The sequence below is a fragment of the Podarcis filfolensis genome, assembly GCF_964270895.1.
Source record: "Podarcis filfolensis genome assembly, chromosome: 3".
In the NCBI taxonomy this organism is placed as follows: domain Eukaryota; kingdom Metazoa; phylum Chordata; class Lepidosauria; order Squamata; family Lacertidae; genus Podarcis; species Podarcis filfolensis.
In genome coordinates this window covers 111,264,119-111,291,504 of record NC_139606.1, presented here as the reverse complement: position 1 = coordinate 111,291,504, position 27,386 = coordinate 111,264,119, and the positions used below count along the sequence as shown (strand labels likewise).

At 46.2% G+C, this 27,386-nt stretch overlaps 1 protein-coding gene across 7 annotated transcripts in view; it reads right to left on the bottom strand.

The window, feature by feature from the left end:
- Positions 1-27,386, bottom strand: part of CCDC85A (coiled-coil domain containing 85A) — a 154,204-nt gene that overhangs the window by 110,177 nt on the left and 16,641 nt on the right. For 2 of the 7 annotated variants that reach the window (XM_083605338.1, XM_083605339.1), the window contains exon 3: positions 9,858-9,937. The exons of the other annotated variants lie outside the window; for them this stretch is intronic. In XM_083605338.1, the coding sequence (XP_083461464.1) occupies positions 9,900-9,937 (38 nt within the window). In that variant the 3' untranslated portion in view covers positions 9,858-9,899. The remainder of the gene's footprint in view (positions 1-9,857; positions 9,938-27,386) is intronic. 7 annotated transcript variants of the gene reach the window in all.

Sequence of the window (27,386 nt, the reverse complement as noted above, 5' to 3'; positions counted from 1 at the left end):
GACGTTTCCTGAATGAACAAACTAGCCAGCAATGTCCAGAGTGAGGAATTAACTCTTGTTGTCAAAAGTACACTTAAAATAATAATAATAATAATAATAAATAATAATAATAATAATAATTTCTACCATGCCCATCTGGCTGGGTTTCCCCAGCCACTCTGGGCTGCTTCCAACAAAATATTTAAATACAACAGTCTATTAAACATTAAAAGCTTCCCTAAACAGGGTTGCCTTCAGATGTCTTCTAAAAGTCTGGTAGTAGTTGTTGACATCTGGTGGGAGGGTGTTCCACAGGGCGGGCGCCACTACTGAGAAGGCCTTCTGCCTGGTTATAATAATAATAATAATAATAATAATAATAATAATAATTTATTATTTGTACCCCGCCCATCTGGCTGGGTTTCCCCAGCCACTCTGGGCGGCTTCCATAGAAAACCAAAAATACACTAAAATATCACAGATTAAAAACTTCCCTGAACAGGGCTGCCTTAAGATGTCTTCTGAATGTCAGGTAGTTATTTATCGCTTTGACATCCGATGGGAGGGCGTTCCACAGGGCAGGCGCCACTACCGAGAAGGCCCTCTGCCTGGTTCCCTGTAGCTTTGCTTCTCGCAATGAGGGAACCGCCAGAAGGCCCTCGGCGCTGGACCTCAGCATCCGGGCAGAACGATGGGGGTGGAGACGCTCCTTCAGGTATACTGGGCCGAGGCCGTTTAGGGCTTTAAAGGTCAACACCAGCACTTTGAATTGTGCTCGGAAACGTACTGGGAGCCAATGTAGGTCTTTCAAGACCGGTGTTATGTGGTCTCGGCGGCCGCCCCCAGTCACCAGTCTAGCTGCCGCATTCTGGATTAGTTGTAGTTTCCGAGTCACCTTCAAAGGTAGCCCCACGTAGAGCGCATTGCAGTAGTCCAAGCGGGAGATAACCAGAGCATGCACCACTCTGGCGAGACAGTCCGCGGGCAGGTAGGGTCTCAGCCTGCGTACCAGGTGGAGTTGGTAAACAGCTGCCCTGGACACAGAATTGACCTGCGCCTCCATGGACAGCTGTGAGTCCAAAATGACTCCCAGGCTGCGCACCTGGTCCTTCAGGGGCACAGTTACCCTATTCAGGACCAGGGAGTCCTCCACACCAGCCCGCCCCTGTCCCCCAAAAACAGTACTTCTGTCTTGTCAGGATTCAACCTCAATCCATTAGCCGCCATCCATCCTCACACAGGTTCCCTGTAACTTGGCTTCTTGCAGCGAGGGAACCGCCAGAAGGCCTTCGGCGCTGGACCTCAATGTCCGCGTAGAACGATGGGAGTGGAGACGCTGCTTACAATTTGGGGAAAGGCAGGTTTATCAGTCCCATGTTTCTCACCTACTCCTAGGTGAGCAGGGGTGCCATCTAGGGGGCGGGGGGCAATATTTTCAAGGAGGGGCCCGCTGTGGCGATCACACAGGGTCCCCGGATGTTTCACAGTCTATTGATCCCTGTGCCACCACTTTATTTCTCGCTGCCACCACCCAGGCCCTACCTGGGACAATACTGAGTCCAGTCAGGGTTAAACTGGAACATAAACTTCTGTTTATTTATTGCAGTTTAACAAGTGTGTGGTTTCATAAATGGTATCGGTCAATTACAATCATGGGGTGCCTATCCAGACCTATAACTTCCACTACCTGCTCTCACTCACTAAACCACCTCTCAGATATTTACTTGTCTTCCTAGCCCCTAACTGTTCCTGACTCAGCTTTTTTCGCTACACTAACTCAACCTACCCACAGACTCTATCCCAATTCACTCCCACTCCAACCAACCACCCAACTCCCAACGAACTAACTCCTTCGCCCCTCCCAGAGCTGATTTTATAGTCCCTCTGACTCCACCCCCTGGGTTCTGATTGGGTACCTTGTTTAACTATTTCACCTCCAGCACTCTCATATGTTAATGTCACACCCACTCCCCCCAAAAAAATGTTGTGGCTATCCTCAAAAGCATCTTCGTCCTGGTGCATCCCTCTGACAATATCCAGGGCACTTTCCAGAAAAGTGCTCTGGCGATTTCCACCTGCACAAAGCGTGGTGCATCCTCCGTTGGAATACTCCAGCCACAGTTTTGTATGGGCTATCAGGAGGGAAATGCGGGGAGAAGTGAGATCACACGAGAAGGAACCACACACCAGAGTTCCAAGGCGGGGGAGAGAGATGCTTTTGCAGTGCATGATCGATGGACATGCTCAAACAGCCCCGTGCCACAGTCCAGAGATTGACAGATCTGCCCATCCTTATCTCAGCCTCTCTTGCTTTCTCATTTTCCACCAATCTTAAGTTCAGTTCGCCACACTGCTGCAGCCCTCTGCAAGTTTTTTAATGGGGAAAAAAACTCTCAGAAACATTCACAGCAGCGTTTTAGGGCTCATTTTTCCCAACACGCACATTTTAGGATTAAATTGTTGCCTTATATCTACCTCACCTGGGATGTGGGTGGCGCTGTGGGTTAAACCATGGAGCCTAGGACTTGCCGATCAGAAGGCCAGCGGTTCGAATCCCCGTGACGGGGTGAGCTCCCGTTGCTCGGTCCCTGCTCCTGCCAACCTAGCAGTTCGAAAGCACGTCAAAGTGCAAGTAGATAAATAGGTACCACTCCGGCGGGAAGGTAAACGGTGTTTCCATGCGCTGCTCTGGTTCGCCAGAAGCGGCTTAGTCATGCTGGCCACATGACCCGGAAGCTGTACGCCAGCTCCCTCGGCCAATAAAGCGAGATGAGTGCCGCAACCCCAGAGTCGGCCACGACTGGACCTAATGGTCAGGGGTCCCTTTACCCTTTATCTACCTCACCGCAAGCAGTTTTCCCTAATAGAAGGCATTTCTGCATGTTATTTTCTCTTACGTGTGCATTTCATGAAGGCTTTTCCTTAACGTACACAGTTCTGTACGTTTCCTCTTGCACACAGACAGCTGCATCGCAAAATCCAGAGGCGCGTACATTTTGAAGGCTAGGTGCGTTTTGGATTTTGTTCTGTTTTGGAAAGAGCGAATTAGATTAAGCTTGCGTTAAAATGTAAACCGAAACGAATATTTTCCCTTGTATAAAATGCTTTCTCTGCCATATTCACCTTCTCTCCTAGAGTGCAAGGCCCGAGACGCGATAAAAGTTCAGGTGCGGCGGGAGAAAGTTAACACTTTAAAAACTGGGCTTGTTTCAGCTGCTTCTTCTGGATGAGAAAGAACCTGTTTGGATTGCAGCTTTGGTCATGGAATTCATAATGGTGTCAGGGGGGCAGCCTTCTGGCCCTCTGCTGATGCCCAGCGGACCTTTAAATGCGATTAGTCTGATGACCAATATACATACTAAGGGATTTCCGCTCGGTTCCTTTTGCCAGATGTGCACGTATTTAGAAAGCCTTAAACACAAGTGGAAATGCAACAAAGGCAGAGATGACAGAAACATTATCTTTTGTTCTGAAAGCTTTTGGAGCTTCCCAAACTATTTGCGTGCATACGCGCAGAATGTATTTTGTACATCTTCGTCGGCTCTCAGTGCATTACAAAAGGCCGTCTTGAAAAGGAATTAGAGGAGGTTTGTTTATCTCGCATTGTCTCATCCTGCCCAGCCTCTTAAGGAGGTTGAGCAATGCATCAAAATTATGGAATATCACGAATACAGATGGGGTGAATGCCTGCCCGGCATCTCCCAGGAACATCACAGAACCAGGAAGCCAGGCTTGATGCTGGGCAAAGGACCGATTTACAAATTACACACCTAAACCACCCTCTCCCAATCCGCCAGATGTTTTGGACTTCCAACTCCCCTCACCCCCAGCCAGCAAGGGGAGGTGAGTGTAGCCCAGCAGCAGCTGAAGAGCATTAAGCTAGGGAAGAGAGAGAGTTTGGATTGATATCCCGCTTTATTACTACCCGAAGGAGTCTCAAAGCAGCTAACATTCTCCTTTCCCTTCCTCCCCCACAACAAACACTCTATGAGGTTAGTGGCGCTGAGAGACTTCAGAGAAGTGTGACTGGCCCAAGGTCACCCAGCAGCTGCATGTGGAGGAGCGGAGACGCGAACCCGGTTCACCAGATTACGAGTCTGCCGCTCTTAACCACTGCACCACACTGGCCCTACACCAATAATGGAAGCAAGTGATATGGATTATTACTGATGGTGAAGAACTGCTCTGTAAACAGGCCAGAGACTGTACACTCACTGAAGAGAAGAGTTTGGATTTGATATCCCGCTTTATCACTACCCGTAGGAGTCTCAAAGCGGCTAACATTCTCCTTTCCCTTCCTCCCCCACAACAAACACTCTGTGAGGTGAGTGGGGCTGAGAGACTTCAGAGAAGTGTGACTACCCCAAGGTCACCCAGCAGCTGCATGTGGAGGAGCAGGGAAGTGAACCCGGTTCACCAGATTACGAGTCCACCGCTCTTAACCACTACACCACTCTGGCTCTCATTCAAAAGAAGGCTGGCACAAAACAGTGAGGTGTGTGAATGTAACAAAAAGGTATTTGAAAATACAATTCAGGATCGGTTGGGGCTTCCAGCATAGCGAGGACTCTGCAAAGTCTTATTGGTTGCTGTGTAACATGCGGAACAGCCTCTTCAGAAGCAGCAAATGCCACCTGGCTACCTTTTCCCAGCGAACTCTCCTTTTGCATTTGTGCTTCCACCGCTGAAGCTCATCACAGCACAAAATAGCGAAAAGCCAAGCAGGTGAAGCCATCTGAAACCTGCCTTTCATTGAGCAGCCGGAGAAGCATGCTGACATTCTAGCACAGCATGCGATTAGAAGACAAGACTGCAAGCTCTCAGGATCGGGTGCTTGCGAAATATACTCGGAGTTGAGTGCTGATTTCATGCTCTTTATTTCAGCTCATGGTAAACAGTGAGTGAATACTTTCCACCAAAACCTCTGGCTATATATACATTATTTACACGATGCGTCCCGTGTGATTGGCTGATTCAACTCCCCTCCTGGAGCCTGATTGGCCTGCAGGAACAGTCCAATCAGGTTGCTGATTCACTTCCTCCTGGTGCCTGATTGGGCTGCTCCTGCAGACCAATCAGGTTGCGGCCTTCTAGGATCCTACCTGCCTATTGTTCTAGGATTCAAGCTCAGTACATAGCAGCTTGGTTGCGATGAAATTCACCTAGATAGCTGCAGACCCTCAATATGTGTTGTTACTATCATCATCATCATCATCATCATAATTTGTATACCACCCTATACCTGCAGGTCTCAGGGTGGTTGAAACATAAAATTGCAATATAAAATATATTCAGGATCCATGTTACTTCAGGCATTAGAAATGCACCCACAGCAATGTACAGTGGTACCTCGGGTTACATACGCTTCAGGTTACATACGCTTCAGGTTACAGACTCCGCTAACCCAGAAATAGTACCTCGGGTTAAGAACTTTGCTTCAGGACGAGAACAGAAATCGTGCTCCTGTGGCGCAGCGGCAGCAGGAGGCCCCGTTAGCTAAAGTGGTGCTTCATGTTAAGAACAGTGTTAAGAACGGACCTCCAGAACGAATTAAGTACTTAACTCGGGGTACCACTGTAATAGCTTTTTCACAGAGGCAGGCTTCACCCAGCTTTTGTCTATGCAGAGCTCGTAACTTTTATTATTATGAATTAATCACCTTTCGCGTCAAGTCTCAAGGCGATTTACAAGCACACAACAACAACAAAAGGGTTTGAAAAGCAACACAAGTAAACACCCAAGTCAGAGACCTAGAAATTAAATTTTAAAAAATCACCCAACTATTTTAAAAAACCTCATTGGAACAAAAACGTCTCTTCTTAATAGGGATGCTGTTCCACAAAACAAGGGCAGCCCCACTGAAAGCCATCTTATGAACTGCTGTGGGAGCAGGCTTCTGATATTATAGGGACTTTAAGAGGGAACCCCACCCCACCCCCAGTAACCTGGTCTGAAGCTACAGAAGGTAGGCAGATTGGCACTCAGTGCAGATCCCACAGACAAGATGTTATAATGCATAGTTTAAAGATCCTGGGCCCTAAGGAAGTCAGACTATCCTCCACCAGGGTCAGGGCCTTTTCAGTGATGGCTCCGACCTGGTGGAATGCTCTGTCCCATGAGACTAGGGCCCTTCAGGATTTAACCTCCTTCCGTCGGGCCTGTAAGACAGAGCTATTCCGCCTGGCCTTTAATTTGAATTCAGCCTGATCTTTTATTTTCCTTCTCTTCCCTCTCCCTCTCCTTCTATGAAGATCACCCGCTCTGAGACCCCACAGCTAATTCTCCCCTGGCCTCCTCGCTGGCCCAAGTAGGACCAATTCAGCCAGCTAGCCCTGGGGATTATTTAATTGATTTTTGAATTTTATTGTTATTCATGTTTTTATACTGTATTTTATGCTGCTTTTATAATTAAGTGTTTTAAAGTGTTTTAAATTTGTTGTTAGCTGCTCTGAGCCCAGTTTTTGAACCGGGAAGAGCGGGATATAAAAAAATTATTATTATTATTATTATTATTATTATTATTATTATTATTATTAGTGGTGGTAGTAGTTTGCCCATGCAAGCAGTCTAGCCACCATGTTCTCTGTTTCACAGCACCCCAAAAGCCTGCCAAGCGAATTTAACCAGCGGAAACGACTGGCAGAGAAGAAACTGGTGCATACGCCGTGCAGAATGGCACAACTTCCGAAGCTATTGTGCCTCTCCAGAAACAGCGGAGGCACAGCTGTTTCGGGGAGTTCTGAACAAAAAGCCGGCATTCCCCAGGTGACATTGGAGAGACGCCAGAAATCACACACACACACACACACATCCCAAAGAACAAAGCACCCTGCAAATTCCTGCCTCCCATTTTCCCAAACTTTGCAGGAAATGCCTCAGTGCAGGTTGTTATTGTTAAAGAATATTAAAGAAATAACGGGCAGCCTCTATTGTCCTAGCCCATATTGAGGAGCTGGTGTGCGAAGGAAGAGGGTCGTTTCGGAATATTCCTTTTAATTTACGAAAAGGGGCAGAGCGAAAGCAAGAAAGAGCCTTTTCGATGGCACTGCCTGCTCCTCAGAAGGCGAAACCTGCTCCTCTGAGAGACTTGTCAGGCGCTCCATCCTTTCTCAAAGCCCTTTTATATTCGCCCAGGCATTTTAATCTATTTTTAGATTGGAGGATGCTGCTGTGCTTTTGTTACGCTGCTCAGGTACTCCTCAGTGCAATCTTATGCATCTTTCCTCCTGGAGGTCACTGGCATTTACGGTGGAGGGATGAGGAACCATGGCTATTGCTGGACTCCCATCGCCATCATTCCCCAGCCAGCATGACCAATGGACAGAGAAGATGTGAAGTGGGAGCCAAGCAACATCTGGAAGAAAACAGGTTCCCTGTCACTTAGCTCCACTAAGGGCTGCCCATTTGAATTGCTCACAGTGCCCCCAGAGTGATGCCACGCTGCCATCGTGAAAATTTAGAAGGCTCGCTCAAGGTCTCATCTGCCCAGTGCAGAAATCCTTGATGGTGATCCCTGCCAGGGCACCGAAGTTCTCCCAAGCCCACCACCAGTGGTGTAGCATAGGTTGCTAGTGCCCGGGGCCGTGCGGATGGAGGGAAACAGAGAGAGTGTGGATGCACGTTCAGCATCCGCATCCACAGAAAAGAAGAGTTGTTCCGTTGTCTGCAGAGATCACTTCCTGGTTCACATGGAGAAGTCGTTTCAACAGAGCCCAGCAATGGAAGCATGCAGCTGTACTGAGGAAGCACGGGTTGTTGAAATTTTGCACCCCTAACAATTTTGCACCCAGGACAACCTTTTTTTATATACATATAAATAATTTTTATTGAATTTTCAATTTTACATCTCAAATTAAACATTTTACATAGTTTTATATATCCAGTGACTTCCATCCTTCTCTTTCCATGGTTCATTTTGCTTATCATTCCTGCATTTTTTTACTTTAACCATTTTACGCAATTCTCCACTCTTCCATCACTCAAATATGAATTACTCTGTTGAAGTTTTGATCTTAATACTGCCAGAGTTTTCAGCTGCATACAGTTATTTTCCATCTACTCAATAAATATTTTCCACCCTGCTTTGAATACATGTTCTTCTTGCTCTCTTATTCTATGTGTTAAACCTGCTAGTTCTGCATATTCTAACATCTTAAGTTGCCAATCCTCCTTGCCTGGGACCTCCGTCACTTTCCAGTTTTGTGCTAACGAAATTCGAGCTGCCATTGTTGCATACATAAATACATTTTCTGGACACCCAGGAATTTCTGTCTGAACTATTCCCAACAGGAACGACTCCGGTCTTTGGGGGAAAGATATTCTAAATATTTTTTTCAACTCATTGTAGATCATCTCCCCGTTTGTTTGGGTTTTTTTTTACCTTTTTACATGTCCACCACATATGAAAAAATGTTCCCTCCATTCCTTTACATTTTCAACACATATCTGATTCTGTTCTATACATCTTAGCCAACCTACTCTGAGTTAAGTACGATCTGTGAATCATTTTCATAGAATTCTCTTTCAATGTGTAACACGCAGCAAATTTCAAATCATTTTTCCAAAATTTCTCCCAGAGGTTTAAGTCTATGTTGTGTCCTATATCTATTGCCCAGTGTGTCACCGGAGCTTTGAGTAGCTCGTCTTTTTTTTCCCATTCTAGCAAAAAATTATACATTTTAGACCAGTGTTTATCCGTATTCTGTAATAATTCTCTTTCAAATAGTGAGGTTTGGTCCAAGAAGTAAAGACTACGGAGAGAATAATTGGGTGCACTCTTCCCACCTTGGATCAAATCTACGCTTCCAGGTGTCATAAGAAAGCTGCAGAGATAGCGCAGGATAGTGCGCACCCCGGAAATGATCTCTTTCAACTTCTGCCTTCTGGAAGAAGGTACAGGGTTATAAAGACTAGGACTAGCCGCCTGAGAAACAGTTTCTATCCAAATGCGATTTTGGTTTTAAACGCAGTGTAAGGTAGTCTCTATGGGAGTATATTGTATTTAATTTTGGGGTATCAGAGTTTTTAGGGGGCTAAACAGGCTGGGATAGCAGGCTTGTTGGTTTTGAATGTCTGATGTAGATTTTTTTCAATTTTGTTGTTCTGTATGGGACAATGGCAATAAAGATTATCGTATCGCATCGTAAGAACCCATTTTTTAAATCTAATTTTAACATATCGTGTAGCTGGTGGTATTGAAACCAATCCGTAACTTGGCTCCTTATATCTTCCATTGGTTTCAGTCTGGGTTTATTCCCTATAAAGTCCAACAGTTCCCTATATAGGACAATAACCTCTGTGCCCCCACAAGCTATGGCACTGCCCTCTGCTCCCCATAAGCTTCCTGGGGTCGGGCGGTTGAATCCTGGTCCAACTCGCCATCACGCTACTGACGCCAAAACATGAGTTGATCGATCCACTGGGCGGAGATGTCCAATCGGCAGAGCTGATAATCTTGTCATGCCACAGGGATCCAGAATGGGAGGCAGAGATGCAGCCAGAACTCATAAATTATAAGCGCCAACAGTCCTAAAACAGCTTGTCACAATGGTTCCAAAATAGCAACAAGTTTCAAAATACAGCTATCTATCTTTTCCCGGAGCCTCCAGCCCTCTGAGCGGGCCTGAAACAAGATTTATTTTGCCAGATAGTTTGTTTCTAAAATGGAAGGCATGTCTCTTGGCAGCAGAGAAAAGAGGGCAGCCACCCAAAGCGGAGAGTCTGCCAGGTTTCATCCAACAATCTCCACTGTGTCCAGTGTTTGCTTCTGTTACAAGCAACGGGGGGTGGAGGCTGCCAACATTTCCCGCAGCAGGGCTCTCGTCTCCTCTCTCGCCAAAGTCCCACCACAGAGAGTAAAAGATGCTAAGAACCTGTACCTGGTGAGAGGCACCGATTCCGTTCACCTTCCTCCGTTTAAGTTAAGACTGCAGAGCCTTTGGTCTTGGTGGCAGGCGATCTGGTTAGGAACAAAAAACCGCATTGGAATGCTATACTTTAAAATGCTATGCTTTGATGTTGCATCTGACTTTACAAGGATGCGTACAATATACAGTGGTACTCGGGTTAAGTACTTAATTCGTTCCAGAGGTCCGTACTTAACCTGAAACTGTTCTTAACCTGAAGCACCATATACATATATAGAGAGAGTGAGAAATACTGACTGGCCCAAAGTCACCCAGCGACCTTCTGAACCCAGTTGTTCACCACCCTGGTCTCGAACACCCCACATGAACTGAGAAACTAACAGCACAAATGAAGAATTTGTGAAGGTCAAAAATGCAGAGGAAGATCTAGGTCACAGGTATCACAAAAGCACTCTGGATTTGAAATGCAGCCTCTCTTGAAGCTATTTGTTAGCTTGCTTATTTGTTAAAACCCTATACTACTTTGTAAAAAAAAACCTAAATGATTTCCATAAAAACAATAGAAATGCAAACAAGGTAAGTCTATAAAACTTCTGAAAAACTGGATAGAACCAGAATAGAACTGCATAAAGTATTGCGGAGACAGCTGAGCAAAGTTCAAAACAGAATTAAATAGTCGAGGTCTAGGGAAGCTTTTAAGAGGTGTTTAAAGGTCATGACTGACGCCACCTCATGAATTCCCCAAAGGCAGGCATTCCAGAGGGTGGGAGCTATCACTAAGAAGACATGTGCCCATGTTGTCAACAAGTAAGACTTGTGAAATGAACAGCAGGGTCTCCTCAGAGAATTTCAAAAAATAGTCTTGGTTTGCACTGGGGGAAGGGGTCTCCTGGTCCCAAGTTGTTTAGGGCTTTAAATGCCATCACCAAAAACTTGAACATGGCTCAGTAGCTAACAGGCAGCCAGTGCAGATCTGCCAAATTGGGTGCAACTACTATGGCAAGGCTCTCCCAGTCCAAGGAGAGTCACAATGGATGCACTGAATTTGTGATGAGCCCTCCAAGGTGACTACAGTGCTAGAGGAGACGCTTGAGAGTCCCACGGACTGCAAGAAGATCAAACCTCTCCATTCTGAAGGAAATTAGCCCTGAGTGCTCCCTGGAAGGACACATCCTGAAGCTGAGGCTACAATACTTTGGCCACCTCATGAGAAGAGAAGGCTTCCTGGAAAAGACCCTGATCTTGGGAAAGATGGAGGGCACAAGAAGAAGGGGACAACAGAGGACAAGATGGTTGGACAGTGTTCTCGAAGCTACCAACATGAGTTTGACCAAAGTGGAGGATGCAGTGGAGGACAGGAGTTCCTGGCGTGCTCTGGTCCATGGGGTCACGAAGAGTCGGACATGACTAAACAACAACAAAGGTGACTACAATCACCTGAGTCATTAGGGATGGAGATGGACTAAGGAGCATCCCGAAAAGATGCACCTGCTCCTTCAGAAAGAATCCATTTCCTTCCAGGACAGGTACACAATTCCTAGACCTGAGAATCAGCCATCCAGAGAGGTTTGTTAGGATTCTGTCAGTAGTAGCATTCAGGCACATACATGGCCACTCATGATTTAGATGATACCAAGTAATAGAGGTGGCCATCACCAGAATACTGGTGATGCCTTGCCCCAAAATCTCCCAAGGGCCCCCCTCCCATGATTTTATAGAGATATTAATTAAATAGCATTGGGGACAAAGGCATGCCCTAGGGCATCCACAGGGGTCAGGGCACACACCCTCTGGAGCCAAGTAGGAGTAATGCCATGGTGTCTCCAAGCTGCAACTCACAAAGACAAGCTAGGGCCAGTGGTGGCCAAACTTGGCCCTCCAGCTGTTTTGGGACTACAATTCCCATCATCCCTGACCACCGGTCCTGTTAGCTAGGGATGATGGGAGTTGTAGTCCCAAAACAGCTGGAGGGCCAAGTTTGGCCACCACTGAGCTAGGCAGATACCATGGTCAACTGAGATATCTAGGAGAATCAATAGGGTCACACTTCCTCTGACCCAAAGACAGTGGTTCTCAAAAGGTGTGGCATGTCAAGCAGGTGAGGCAGGAGAGGGTGGCAAGTATGGCAAAAAGGTTTGAGGACAATCAAAGAAACATTTGAGCATTTCAGTGCAGTAGGAATATACCACCAGAAACAATATCCATGCCTCTCTTCAAGAACATTGGCTGTTGTTCTGCAGTTCTCTATGACATACTGTGAAGAGGGATTTTCAGTTCTGACAAATATGAACATTCAGAAAGAGAGAAAGACTTATTTGTACTGGTGAAGAGACGAGAGTTTGTTTGTCTCAAATTAGACCTAATATAAATGAGATTACCTGGCAAAAGCAAGCATAAATGCCTCAATGAGTTTGTATATATACTTAAGGTACATACATAAGAGGCTCATTTATAATTCTGTTTTGGGGATGATACATGTTCTTACGTAGATGCATTGTTTTATACTTTCTGGGTGCCCCATGATCATATTATAAAGTAATTGTCCTCTGTGTTTTGTTTTAAAAGTAAAGAAAAAAATCACGTCTTGGAGTTCTTTCCTTTAGTTTTCCAATGAAAATTTGATGTGGCATGGGCAAATATTTATTCTACAGGTGAGGTCCGAAGAAAAATGTTTCAGAACCACTGCCCAAGGAACTTCAGCCACTAGGGCAGCTGAGGCGAATTATCACCCAATTCTCAACCCAGAGTAAATTGAGTCAAGATCAGAGGTAGGCAACCTAAGGCCCATGGGCCGGATGCGGCCCAATCGCCTTCTCAATCCAACCCATGGATGGTCTGGGAATCAGCATGTTTTTACATAAGTAGATTGTGTCCTTTTATTTAAAATGCATCTCTGGGTTATTTGTGGGTTATAGTAATTTTTTTTCTTCTTCTTTTTCAAAATACAGCCCGGCCCACCACATGGTCTGAGGGATGGTGGACCAGCCCACGGCTGAAAAAGGTTGCTGACCCCAGGTCAAGATAATCAAGTTTAGGCATCAGCCAAAAACTTACATGCATTTTCAACTTAGTGGGTCGGCTGTTGTTTTCTGAACGAACAAGCTGTTGATATGTTCTCCGCTGCCATTTTAAAAACGTGTTTTCATTTATTTATTGCTGGGATCTTGTGACAAACGGCGGGGACATAAACCCAAAAACAAACAAACAAATTTGCCCAATCCTTAGCACAAGCGTGGAAAAAGCTGGTGCGTTCAATCTGATGCTTTTTCAACAGAGACTTCCATTCAAATACCACCTGGTCAATGTTTATTTCGAGCTGACTAATTGAACATAATGCCTCTCTTGTTGTCATAATAAAAAAGGGGATCATATTTGGAAGTGGTGGAAGAGGAGCTGAATTCAGCTTTGAGCAGTAATTAAAGCAATGCTTCCGCTCTCTAAAACCAATAGGTAAAATCAACCCAGAGCTGGGCCTGCAACCTTTTATTGCCAGTCTCTAAAGAGAGATGTGCTTTGGGACCCTTGAGTGCAATGGAATAGCAGAATAACCATCTGTACAGCATGTTCTTCTGCTGCGGTGAGAGAAAGCACAGCTGGTACTTTCATGGTGCTCACGTCCTATTGGCCAGTCAGTTCCTTCATCTTCCCTGTTGGGCAGCACTGATGGGAAAGGGCCGTAGCTCAGCGATAGAGCATCTGCTTTGAATGCAGAATGTCTCAGGTTCAATTCCCGGCATTTGTCCTGTCCAGCCTGGGACTAACTCTCCCTGGCTGATCGCCGAATAATTGATGCTTTTGAATTATGGTGCTGGAGGAGACTCTTGAGAGTCCCATGGACTGCAAGAAGATCAAACCTCTCCATTCTGAAGGAAATCAGCCCTGAGTGCTCACTGAAAGGACAGATCCTGAAGCTGAGGCTCCAGTACTTTGGCCACCTCATGAGAAGAGAAGTGTGATGGCCTGGGAATCTGATTCAGAGGCTGAACCTGAAGAATCCCACCCTGCACAGGAGTCCCCGCCTCCAAGGCCGGCTGAGCCGGGGCAGGGCCTTGAATCTGAAGGGCCCGCACCTGTGCCGGATCCTCAGGAGCAGACACCAGATGAATCCACTCTGGCTCTGGAGGTGATTGAGGAACCATTGCCTGCAGGTGCTCCTCTCCCAGCCCTGTCAAGGGAAGGTGAGGTTGCCTCTGGGTCCAGTAACCCTCCAGCCTCTCCTGAGCTGCAGAGGCTCAGGGCAGAGAGGCGAAGGGAACTAAGTTCTCTCAGGAGGAGTGCTCGCCTTAAGGCCAGGAGAGGTGAGTCACCTGTGGGCCGGTACCGCCCTATGCCTCAGAGGAGATAAAGGCCAGTCAGCCCAGTCCCAGGTTGCGGGAGCAACATCGATGGAAACCTGTTCCTGCCAGCACCCTGACCTGCTCTTCTGGAGTTCCTGACCACGCCCGGCTCCTTGCCTTGGACCCTGCTTCACCCTTGATGGACAGCCTCCAGACCCTCGACCCAGGACCGGACTCACGCCGCATGGTAACCCCCGCCCCCGGGACCAGCACAAGAAGACTCCCTGGAAAGATTGAGGGCACAAGGAGAAGGGGACGACAGAGGACGAGATGGTTGGACAGTGTTCTCAAAGCTACCAGCATGAGTTTGACCAAACTGCGGGAGGCAATGGAAGACAGGAGTGCCTGGTGTCCTCTGGTCCATGGGGTCACGAAGAGTCGGACACGACTAAACGACTAAACAACAACAAATCCCCTTACCAGCAAGAAAATGAATCACTACATTAGCTAGAGGGGGGAGAGGAGAGAGACAGACACAGCAAACCTAAATATAAGCATTTTGGATAATTAAGGCTTTATTATTGCAAGATTATATATAAAGGAGCCACAGCAGAATTTTCACCATCCTCCTCCCAACATTGCCACGTAAGTGGAGGAAATACAAGCCAATGAAACCAGATCTCTCCCGTGCGGTCAGACCTTTCCATAGCTGTCAACTTACAGATTTGAAAATAAGGGACCAGCAGCCTTGAAAATAAGGGACCAGCAGCCAAAATAAGGGACCTGCAGCCTCACCTGTTCCAGGCACTCCAGTCTTCCTGTCCTTCTGCAGTCTGGTCAAACTCATGCTGGTAGCTTCGAGAACACTGTCCAACCAACTTTGTAACCAGAGGTTCAACTGAATAGAATCTGAATCACATGCACCACAAGGCCTATGCAGCCTCAACTTAAGATGGCTCCCTGGCCTGGCTTTGCACTGCAAAGTTTGCAGCAGCACGTGCAACAAAATGGCGTCCAGCATTCAAAAAACCCCTCAGCTTGCATTAACTAGCCACACACAAGGCATGCAAGCTCCACCCCCCAGTCGTTCTTAGACTCCTTATTGGGTGAGCAACACAGCCAAGCAACACAGTTGGAGTATCCCTCCTCCCTGGCCGGCAGGGAGGGAGGGAGAGGAGCTGCTTCCTTTGAAATTTAAGGGACATCATTTAAGGGACATTTAAGGGACATCCATCAATAAGGGACAGCAGCGGGACATGGCGCTGGAATAAGGGACTGTCCCTTCAAATAAGGGACACTTGACAGCTATGCCTTTCCTTTCTCTAACAATTGCATAGCCACAGAGATCCTGATTGCACTGAAAATGCAGTAAAACAATGCTTATTTGAGGGTCATAAAACTGCTCCTGCAATGGAGGGGAGGTGGGTGTTTGACGTCATGGACACCAGCCAATTGGAGCTGTGCACAGGGGCATTCTACTTCAAACTCACAAAAGGGATATTTTGTGAGCTGTAACGTGGAGCAAAAAGGGTTCAGCTGAACGTAACATGGTACATATACTTCTGGAGCAAAATGTTGTGCACTTGTATAATCTTATTCACATCCAGGACATGTTCTGGCAATCATATCTTTACTAATTATGCCAAAGCATGACCATGAATGCAGCCCCTTCACTCCTCCCATTGCTGTGAGCAGCAATTAAACCCAGAAACCTCTAATTAATTAACCACAATTCACATTTCATCTGAACCAGGGAACTATAATTACCAGCTTTGGAGCAAACCAGGACATTCAACCCAACAGCTTGGAAGTTGGTTTAATATCCTGGCTTGTTCCAAATCTGGTCACCATTGTTTCCTGGTTCAGACAAAGCAGAAACTATGGTTAATCAGAGACTTCGTGGTTTAACTGCCGCTTATACAGAGAGAAAAGTTATTGGGTCCCAGTGAAGGCTGGATTAAGTACATGAGACAAGGGATCCCATCCATATTTTCCTTTAGAAAAGGTTCACATTTAACCATCAGGCCACCATCAAAGGCAGAGGAAGAGTAAAAACAAACTGGCAATTTTACTAACACCTCATCCCTGTCACTTTCGGGGAAGCCCTGTTCTAAAACGTTCCAATTTCTTCGGTTGGAAAGCTTAAATAATAACCTACAGTCTATGCACAGAGGAGGAGGCAAAGGCCTGTGATTAATGTGTCTTATAAATCCTAAAGGAATGAAGAGGTTAAGTAAGCGGCGGTTGCCAAGAATTACACTAATGTAGTTATGCATTAAAATCAGTGTTGCTCACTCAGGCTCCCTAATCGCAGCTATATTTCCAAGAAAACCCTGCCAACCTCGTGCTTTATACTTCATTAACTGTACCGAAGAGAAAGCCAGGATGCTATTTAAAAAGAGCTGAGTTATACGAGCCGAGCGCCCTGCTCCCCGAGTCCAGCCAGACCTCGAGAAAAGGCTTTGAGTAGAAAGGTCTTTCTGGATCAAACAACCATCACTTGTGACAGAGGTGAGGGCATCTGTTTCCTTTGGAGAGCTGTGGGCGAGGTCAGTGGGAAAAGTGGGTGGACCTATGAATGTTCATTTCATCTCTCTCTCTCTACCCACCACCAAGGCAAGGAAGAAGCAAATTAGATTTCTAGCCAGGCGAAACAGGCATGACATACAGCAGGAGTGCGTCTCCAGCATGTTGAAAGAAAAGAGCAGTGATATATATATAATGAATTGGGAAAAAAATGTTTAAAATAACTTTTATTTTTTTAAAAAAACCCAGAGGCTTCTTTATTAGGAATTGCAGGTGCTGATACAGTGGTACCTCGGGTTACATACGCTTCAGGTTACAGACTCTGATAACTCAGAAATAGTACCTCGGGTTAAGAACTTTGCTTCAGGATGAGAACAGAAATCGTGCGGCGGCAGCGGGAGGCCCCATTAGCTAAAGTGCTGCTTCAGGTTAAGAGCAGTTTCAGGTTAAGAACAGACCTCCGGAATGAATTAAGTACTTAACCCGAGGTACCACTGTATTCCAAGGGAGCAGAGAGCAGCCTTGACTCTACCTGACGCAACATTCGCACTGACATCTCTTGATGTAGCGCAGCCCGAGGCAACATCCCACCAGGACTCCTCTGCCCCCTCAAGATTTGGGGGGGTCCTGAGCCCCATCCCAGCAGACACTGGATGACTGTAGGGACCTCAACCCCATCGAGTTTGCGCACCCAACTCTGATTTGTGTAGGGTTTGCTCCTTAGCTGTTACTTCTCCCAAAGATAACCCGGAAGGCAGTGGGGATAACCGCCATCTGCTTTTCCAGGCAAAACCCATCCAAAACTGCTTACAAACAAAAAAATATGTATGGGAGGGAAATCAAGTGACAAATTCTTGTTTCCAGTTCTATACGTTGGCATACCTTGGGGTCTCAAACTTCAGTGGTGCCCTATACATTGGACTGGTCATCGTTGGACCGGTCATGTTGTGCGGATGCCTGATCATTGCATTCCAAAGCATCTACTCTATTTCAAACTTAAAAATGGAAAGTGTAATGTTGGTGGTCAACAAAAGAGGTTTAAAGACTCTCTCAAGGGAAATCTAAAAAAATGTAGTATAAACACCGACAACTGGGAAACACTGGTGCTCCAGTTGGAGAACAGCCTTTACCAATGGTGTCGTGGGCTTTGAAGACGTTCGAACTCAGGACACAAGGGAGAAACGTGCTAAGAGGAAGGCACGCTTGGCAAACCCTCACCATGATCAACTCCAGTGCTGAAACCTATGTCCCCAGTGTGGAAGGGCGTATGGATCCAAAATTGGCCTCCACAGTCACTTATGGACTCACTGGTAAAACCCTGATTTGGAAGACAATCTTACTTGGCTACAAGAAGGAGGAGGAGGAGGAGGTATGGTTTGTCCATCATGCTGATGGGTCTGAAGAAGCAAGCAAGGCTGAGAATACTTTGATTCCACTGGCTTTAAAAAACAAAAAATGTGTGATGAGCTTTTCTGGGCCAAGAGCCTCTGGGAAATCCAGCGCTTTCATATATCAGGGGATGGCGCTCAAGGTCTTTGCCCAGTTTGGCTTTGGTTGCCTTGGCTTTCAGATGCCAAGCTCTCAATTCGTTTGCAATGTTCTCGGGACTGATTTGGTGCTTCCTGAACCAGATACAACAAGGTTAACCGGCAGGTTTGAATGCCAAGGAACAGATGGCGGTGCAGGCAAGGCCGGAATGTGCAGGCAACATTTCCTGGCTGTCAAGCCAGCTGTAAAGTCCAGCTGCTCAGGAAAGCTGCCACAGGAGAGGGTGCTCAGAAAGAAACGAAAATCAGGAGAAACTGGGGACGTACAGAGCAGGCATAAGGAGGAGCCACGTAGACTGTCTCTTCTAAGTCAAGGGCTAAAAAAGATTGGAGGTACAATCAGTATTAGAAACTCAGATATATAAGCTAAGCTCCAAATGGCTCCTTAAACCAACGTTATGTCTAGTTGCCATTTTGGGGCAAGATGGCTCTAAAATCTTATTTTTTAAAGATGGACTGACTGTGATTGTTTCTCAGCTATATAATATAATAGTAATAATTTATTATTTATACCCGCCCATCTGGCTGGCTTTCCCCAGCCACTCTGGGGGGGCTTCCAAGTGAATATTAAAAACAATACGGCATCAAACATTAGAAACTTCCCTAAACAGGGTTGCCTTCAGTTGTCTTTTAAAAATAAAATAGTTGCTTATTGCCTTGACATCTGGTGGGAGGGCGTTCCACAGGGCAGGCGCCACTACCATAAAGGCCCTCTGCCTGGTTCCCTGTAACCTCATTTCTTGCAATGAGGGAACCACCAGAAGGCCCTCGGAGCTGGACCTCAGTGTCCGGGCTGGATGATGGGGGTGGAGATGCTCCTTCAGGTATACTGGACCGAGGCCATTTAGGGCTTTAAAGGTCAGCACCAACACTTTGAATTGTGCTTAGAAACGTAAAGGTAAAGGTAAAGGGACCCCTGACTGTTCAGTCCAGTTGCAGACGACTCTGGGGTTGCGGCGCTTATCTCGCTTTACTGGCCGAGGAAGCCGGCGTTTGTCCGCAGACAGTTTTTCTGGGTCATGTGGCCAGCATGACTAAGCCGCTTCTGGTGAACCAGAGCAGCGCACGGAAACGCCGTTTACCTTCCCGCCGGAGCGGTACCTATTTATCTACTTGCACTTCGAACTTTGTGCTTTCGAACTGCTAGGTGGCCAGGAGCTGGGACCAAGCAACAGGAGCTCACCCCATCGTGGGGATTCGAACTGCTGACCTTCTGATCGGCAAGCCCTAGGCTCTGTGATATAGACCACAGTGCTACCTGCGTCCCTCTGCTTGGAAACGTACTGGAAGCCAATTCATGGACTTTGTATATTGAGCTAGTTCAGATGACAACCATGAGCTACGTTAAGAGCTTTGAGAACTTAAGGAAGAAAAGACACTTGATCCAGGGAAGATCCACATACATATTGGCCTCTTCCAAACTGTTTTTCTTAATAGTGACTGCTCCTGCTCAGGCTGCACAGAAAAAGCATTTTGGTTCCAGAAATTCACGCCAATTGTGAAGGTGAAATACAGCGGATAGAATTCTAAAGACGTTCCATTTTGACAACTTGGTTGAGGGAGCCATTTGGCGCCTAGCTTATAGATCTGAGTTTCTAACACTGCCAAACACTCCTTACTAGACTATTAAGCTGTCAACCAGGGCCAGAGCCTTTTCAGCTCTGGCCCCGGCCTGGTGGAACGCCCTACTGCAGGAGACCAGGGCCCTGTGGGATTTGACATCTTTCCCCAGGGCCTTCAAGACGGAGCTGTTCCGCCTGGCCTTTGGGCTGGACTCAGCCTAATCCCCCCCCCCTCATATATTTTTTATAGAACCCCTTATATGGGATTTGTATATAAATTTTCCCTCGGCTCTTTTTGCTGGCCCATGTAGGACCAGCATGGATAGTTGGCCCCGGTGAATATTTGACGTTTTCTCCCCTTATGGCTTTGATCTATGGGCTACCACTAAAATGAGGCTGCGTGTTAAGCTGCATGTTAAACTGTATTCTAACTTATATGTTAATCAACTGTCTGTTTGGTTTTTTTTGTTTTGTTTTGTTTTGTTTTTAATGTTTTTACAGTATTTATATTGGGTGTTAGCCGTCCTGAGCCCGGTCTTGGCCGGGGAGGGCGGGGTATAAAAGTTTATTTATTTATTTATTTATTGATGATGATGATGATGATGGCTGGGACAGCCAAGCCAGTGCCTTCCAGAATTTGCAGGACTCCGATTCCCATGAGGACCAGCCAGCATGGCCAATGGTTAGTAATGACAGGAAGCGTAATCCACATCCTAAGGAGCTTACCGTGCTGGTGACCCCTGCCGTAACGCAACCAGGCTACTGCAATTCTAAGCACGTGTACATGGAAGTTCCACTGAGAACAAGGTTACTGTTATATCACCAGGACACTGAGCATCGAAAATGCCAGTGAGGCCCAAGGACAATGAGAACAAGCTTTTCTCTATTTTCTTTTCTATCTTTGCAGATGGCCAACACCCCCAGAAAACATATACTCTGCCTTTTAACGTGCTCAAGTGCTGCAAATGTGGCTTCTCACAAGAGCACTGTGCAGCCTTTGGCAATCTCAAGTGTTCTTGGAAAACCTGCTTTTTCAGTAGAAATTCTGAGGCTGCGTGGTGACAGATCGCTAACTGCAAGGGGAAACACTCTATTTCGCCTTCTCAGAGTGCTTCGTGTCTGGCAAACCACCCCACCAGAAAACAGCTTCCTATTTTAAAAGCGAAGGCTACAGTCTATTAAGTGGGCTTTGCTCCATTTAAGTCGGTTGGCCACGTTCCCTGGCAAGATCACAAATCCAAGTACAAGACGTTTAACTACAGATCAAGCCTTGAATTGTTAGCCTGCTGTAATGATGTGAATTGTATTCAGCTTGTATTCAGCTTGGGGCTCCTCTGTGAGAACGGGACGCTTGACCAGACGGCTCCTGTGTTCTTATGTCTTATCAAGACAGAAGTACTGTTTTGGGGGGACAGGGGGCAGGCTGGTGTGGAGGACTCCCTGGTCCTGAATGGGGTAACTGTGCCCCTGAAGCACCAGGTGTACAGCCTGGGAGTCATTTTGGACTCACAGCTGCCCATGGATGCGCAGGTCAATTCTGTATCCAGGGCAGCTGTCTACCAGCTCCATCTAGTACGCAGGCTGAGACCCTACCTGTCCGTGGCCTGTCTCACCAGAGTGGTGCATGCTCTGCTTATCTCTCGTTTGGACTACTGCAATGCACTCTACGTGGGGCTACCTTTGAAGGTGACCCAGAAACTACAACAAATCCAGAATGCGGCAGCTAGACTGGTGGCTGGGAGTGGCCGCTGAGACCATATAACACCGGTCCTGAAAGATCTTCATTGGCTCCCAGTACGTTTCCGAGCACAATTAAAAGTGTTGGTGCTGACCTTTAAAGCCCTAAACGGCCTCGGTCCAGTATACTTGAAGGAGCGTCTCCACCCCCATCATCCAGCCCGGACACCGAGATCCAGCATTGTGGGCCTTCTGGTGGTTCCCTTCCTGCAAGAAGTGAGGTTACAGGGAACTTCTCGCTGTAAGAAGTGAAACAAAGGTGGGGTGGATGTCTGTGGGCGCGGGTGAGTGTCCTGCTCGGAGGGAACAGCTGACTGCAGCCCTGAACAGATGGACTCCTTTTAGGAGGGGTGGTGCACTGCAACAATTAGTTGCAGACCTCACTTGTATTCCCTTGTAGTTCCCGCACCCTGCTGTCCAGGAGAGCATGTATTCATAGAATCACAGAATTGTAGAGTTGGAAGGGACCCTGAGGGTCATCTAGTCCAACCCCCTCCAATGCCAGGAATCTCAGCTACAGCATCCATGACAGATGGCCGTCCAACCTCTGCTTAAAAACCTCCAAGGATGGCAAATCAAGTTGATGGACTGTGCCGAAATGGCTAAATCAACTGGGAAGCTCAGGAACCAAGAAGACAATAAAAAAAATTTAAAAAGGGAAATGTTTATAATGTATATACAAAATCATTGCAAACGGGTCAAAACATTAGCAGGATTCTAAATACACTTGCAATGTAATAGAACAGATAATTTAGGAAGATGAAAAATTGGAGAAGTATTGATATGCAGTTGAAAATAGAATTAGGCGGACCCATGGATGGGATGTGGGGGGAAGTCAGGAGATTCAGATTAATCTCGATATGTGGAATTTGTATGATCTTTCGATGGAAGTTTATATTCTTTCTTTTTCTTTCTTTTCATTTGTCCATTTTGGAAAATCACATAAAAAAATAATTTAAAAAAACACCTCCAAGGATGGAGAGTTCAGCAACCGGTCTTCCCAATCGTTAGGAGCTCTCTCATTTAACACACACATTTATTTCCCTTTCTTCTCCCTGCTACCCTTTTTAAATGAATGCCGGAGCTCTGAAGGTCTCGTCTCCTTCCCGATCTATCACACCTCCAACATTACAGTGCCAGAGAGAGAGAGAGAGAGAGAGTCAGCACTTTTGCTTTTGCTCATTAAGAACCTCAAGGGGGAGCAAGAAGTAGCAGTCGACAGCCTTTGATATTCCCCATAAATGTAAAAAGAAAAAAGAGAAAGAAATGGGAAGGAAAGGGAGCCACGCTCTCAGTCAAACAAAGGAGTTATAAAATTAGACGTTTGGAATAAAACTATTGAAGAATGCCTTGGGAGCACACACGGTCTAATAATTCATACCTGTTAAGCTGTACTGAAGCATCCCGCCTGGTTTTTGTGAATCATCCCAGAGTAGAATGACCCACATAATGGTTTTGGGGGAAGAGAAATAGAAGAAGAAGAAGAGTTTGGATTTGGTATCCCGCTTTATCACTACCCTAAGGAGTCTCAAAGCAGCTAACATTCTCCTTTCCCTTCCTCCCCCACAACAAACATTCTGTGAGACAAGTGGGGCTGAGAGACTTCAGAGAAGTGTGACTAGCCCAAGGTCACCCAGCAGCTGCATGTGGAGGAGCAGGGAAGCGAACCAGGTTCACCAGATTATGAGTCTACAGCTCTTAATCACTACACCACACTGGCCCTACACCAATAATGGAAGCAAGTGATATGGATTGAGCACATCATGTCTTTCTACATCCCACACAGCCACCTGGGGAAAGACTGAAACCATAGAATCATAGAGCTGGAAGGAAACCAGGTGTTATGTACTGAAGTTCTCACCCTGGGCCAGCAGGGGGATACTGTAGATAGTTTTCACTCAGGTCCACATATGCAAATAGGGGATTGAAAGTGACATTCAGTGATTGGCTAGTTACAGAAAGTTGCTACTGTAGCGTTGTAGTGGAACTCTATATTAGCAGGCTGGCTGAACCCTTCAGTTCAGTTCTGTTCTGGCCTCTGAATAAACAAGAGCTGTTTTGAAGAATCGCTGTGTCATCTGATATGTTCACTCACAACTTAACACCAAGCGTCATCTATTCCAACCCCCTTCAATGCAGGAATCTCAAATCATCCAGGGCAGATGGCCGCCCAACCTCTGCTTAAAAACCTCCAAGGAAGGAGAGTCCACGACCACCCAAGGGAGACACTGCCACTGTCAAACAGCTCCTGCTGTTAGAAGGTTTTTCCTTATGTTTGGTCGGAATCTCCTTTTGTGTAACTTGAAGCCATTGGTTCAGGTCCTACCCTCCGGAGCAGGAGAAAACAAGCTTGTTCCCTCTTCCCCTTTAGATCAGGGGTATGCAACCTAAGGCCCATGGATTTGAATATAAGAAGAGCCTGCAGGATCTGGCCAATGGTCCATGAAGTATCATGTGACAAAGACACATGAGAGCAGAAGCAGCAAAGCAGGCTGGGAAGTGCTGGGACTGCACAATCATTTGGGGCTACTGAAGTTGTACAGGCCTAACTGCTAACTGTTGAGTCACTCTGACATCTGACTTAGCAGCCAGTTTCTCTTTTGTGCTCTCTGTAAGATTTCAGTAAGAGTCAGTCTGCCTCAGCTGTGAACAGAGTCAGTATGTAATCTCAGTCAAACTGTTTGGAGCCATGTTGTTTATGAAGAAGTTTATTTTAACTCAGTAAAGCTTTTGTTCTTTAAAACTCTGCATTATTAATTTACACTGCGCGTCATGAAGTCCATTTATAAAGATGTCTTTTATAAGGTTCCTTTCTGTGATGCTGTGGATTCAGTCCGTGTGAGAAAAGTTGACCTTCATGGCGGCTATGCCTATGTTGGTAAAGGTAAAGGACCCCTGGATGGTCAAGTCCAGTCAAAAGCAAATAGGGGGTTGTGGCGCTCATCTCGCTTTCAGGCCAAGGGAGCTGGCGTTTGTCCACAGATAGCTTTCTGGGTCATGTGGCCAGCATGAATAAACCACTTCTGGCACAACGGAACACCGTGACGGAAGCCAGAGCACACGGAAATGTCATTTACCTTCCCGCTGCAACGGTACCTATTTATCTACTTGCACCGGTGTGCTTTCGAACTGCTAGGTTGGCAGGAGCTGGGACAGAGCAATGGGAGTTACCGTATTTTTCGCTCTATAAGACGGACCAGACCACAAGACGCACCTAATTTTTGGAGGAGGAAAACAAGAAAAAAATATTCTGAATCTCAGAAGCCAGAACAGCTAGAGGGATCACTGTGCAGTGAAAGCAGCAATCCCTCTTGCTGTTCTGGCTTCTGGGATAGCTGTGCAGCCTGCATTCGCTCCATAAGACGCACACACATTTCCCCTTACTTTTTAGGAGGGAAAAAGTGAGTCTTATAGAGCAAAAAATACGGTAATTCCATTGTGGGGATTCGAACCGCCGACCTTCTGATTGGCAAGCCCAAGAAGCTCAGTGGTTTAGACCACAGCGCCACCCACGTCCCTATGTACCTCAGCAAGATTTTGTTACCATTGTTCTGATCAATTACACAACCAAACTGTCCAGAACCCTGGCAGTAAGTATTTTTCTTCCTAATTTGCTCTGTGTTTTACACTCCTCCTTTCTGGTTTTCATTTTATAAATGGTAACATTCCATTCAGCCTGCAAAAGGTGATTGGGATAGGGCAGGGGGATTTGTCTTTCAGGATTTGAGAAATACTTAAACAACTTCTTCATCTTTTTTTATTAAGCTTCTTTTCCTCATTATGTAAGACTTCACCTTGCTGTACAATGTGAAACAGGAGCTTTTCTGCCTGAGATGTCATTAGTAATACACATTGGTTTTATATGGCAGTTCTTATTGACAAGCAGTTTTCCACTCCCTCCATTTCAGCAAACTTCAGAATAATATTAGGAACAGGTAGAGGAATAGGGGCAGAAATATATTTGAGGGAGAGTGAGTCCTTTTTTCTGGGGGGACACATATTCCTAAACATTTTATGAACCTAAGTTTGGCCCCATTGAGGGGCAGTATTTTAATATGAGTAGGAAAATGAGAGTACCCCTAAACATTATTTTTAGGGGGGAAAGCACTGTATACAGTGGTACCTCGGTTTAAGAACAGTCCTGTTTTAGAACGATTCAGTTTGCAAACTCCACAAAACCAGAAATAGTGTCCCGGTTTGAGAACTTTACCTCGGTCTAAGAACGCAATCCGAACGTTGGAAGGGCACCGGCGGCGGGAGGCCTCATTAGGGAAAGCACACCTCAGTTTAAGAACGGTTTCGGTTTAAGAACGGACTTCCAGAACGGCTTAAGTTCGTAAACCAAGGTATAGTAATTTTATCTTGTGAACCACCCTGAGACCTGCAGGTATAAGGCGGTATACAAATTTAATGAATAATAGTAATAAATCCTCCGGAAAAACAATCTCTCAAAGGACCTGTTGATGGCATTTTACCATTGTACTGTAGAGAGTGTATTAACTTATGGTCTGTGTGTGTGGTTTGGGAGCTGCATGGCCAGGGGAAAAAACAATGCTGTCCAGGGTTGTAAAGACTGCGGAGAGAATAATTGGGTGCACTCTTCCCACCTTGGATCAAATCTACGCTTCCAGGTGCCATAAGAAAGCTGCAGAGATAGCGCAGGATAGTGCACACCCCGGAAATGATCTCTTTCAGCTTCTGCCTTCTGGAAGAAGGAACAGGGTTATAAAGACCAGGACCAGCCGTCTGAGAAACAGTTTCTACCCCAATGCGATTTTGGTTTTAAACGCATTGTAAGGAGTCTGTATGGGAGTATATTGTATTTAAAAATGGGGTATCAGAGTTTTTAGGGGGCTAACCAGGTTGGGATAGCTGGGGTGGCAGGCTTGTTGGGTTTTGAATGTCTTATGTAGATTTTTCAATTTTGTTGTTCTGTATGGGACAATGACAGTAAAGATTATCGTATCGTATTGTATTATAAATGCTGTTCTCACAGTGGCAACCAGTGGCCTGCGGGAATGCTGCAAGCAGAACCCAAACAAAACACCGCTCTTCCTTCTTGTGGATTCCAACAACTGGAATTCAGAAGCATCACTGCCTACAACTGTAGAAAAGAAGCATGACCTCCATGAATTTGTCTAGTCCTCTTTTAAAGCCATCCAAGTAAGGTGGCCACCACTGAATCCTGCAGCAGCGAATTCCAGAGGTTAACTATGCATGGCATTCCACACTCCCACCCTCCAAAATTTTAAGATTTGTAGGTTCCCAGCAAGATCCCAAATCTACGAAGACCGATTCCTAGGCTGCTACCACCAATCTCCTTTTTTTACCCTGGTGGAACCATCACGACAACATCAAGATCCTTCCTCAGATGTACCCCAGAGCCTATAAGTTACTGGATCACTGTCCTGATAAATAATCGGCAAGAGGTGAACGCCAACTGTACCCTTAGGAAATGATTCGGGCTTAAAATCCTTTCACAGCACAGCAGCTGGGAGCCTGATCCGCTTCTCCGTCAACTGAGAATAGAGGCGCATCCCCGAAACATCTGTTAAAATGTCAGCCTACTGTCACAAACTGCATCGGAAGAGCTAAATGTCAAAGGAATCCGCTTTTGTTTCTTTGCAGAGAATCCCAGAAAAAAGCAATTACGATGAAGCGAGTAAACATTCGCCAAGCAGGTAACCTGAAGCGGAGGACAAAGACTGCAAGACTGTTCAAGTGTTCCCTTTAAGAAGGCAAAGCTACGATGCATGGGCTGTTTTGGGATTCAGAATTGTGGCTCAATTTGAGAATTCCATGCTTCTAATGGCAGAGATACCCAACGTGGTGCCCTCTAGGTGGTGCTAGATGACAGCTCTCATCATTTCTGACCAGGGGTGGGGGAGAAAT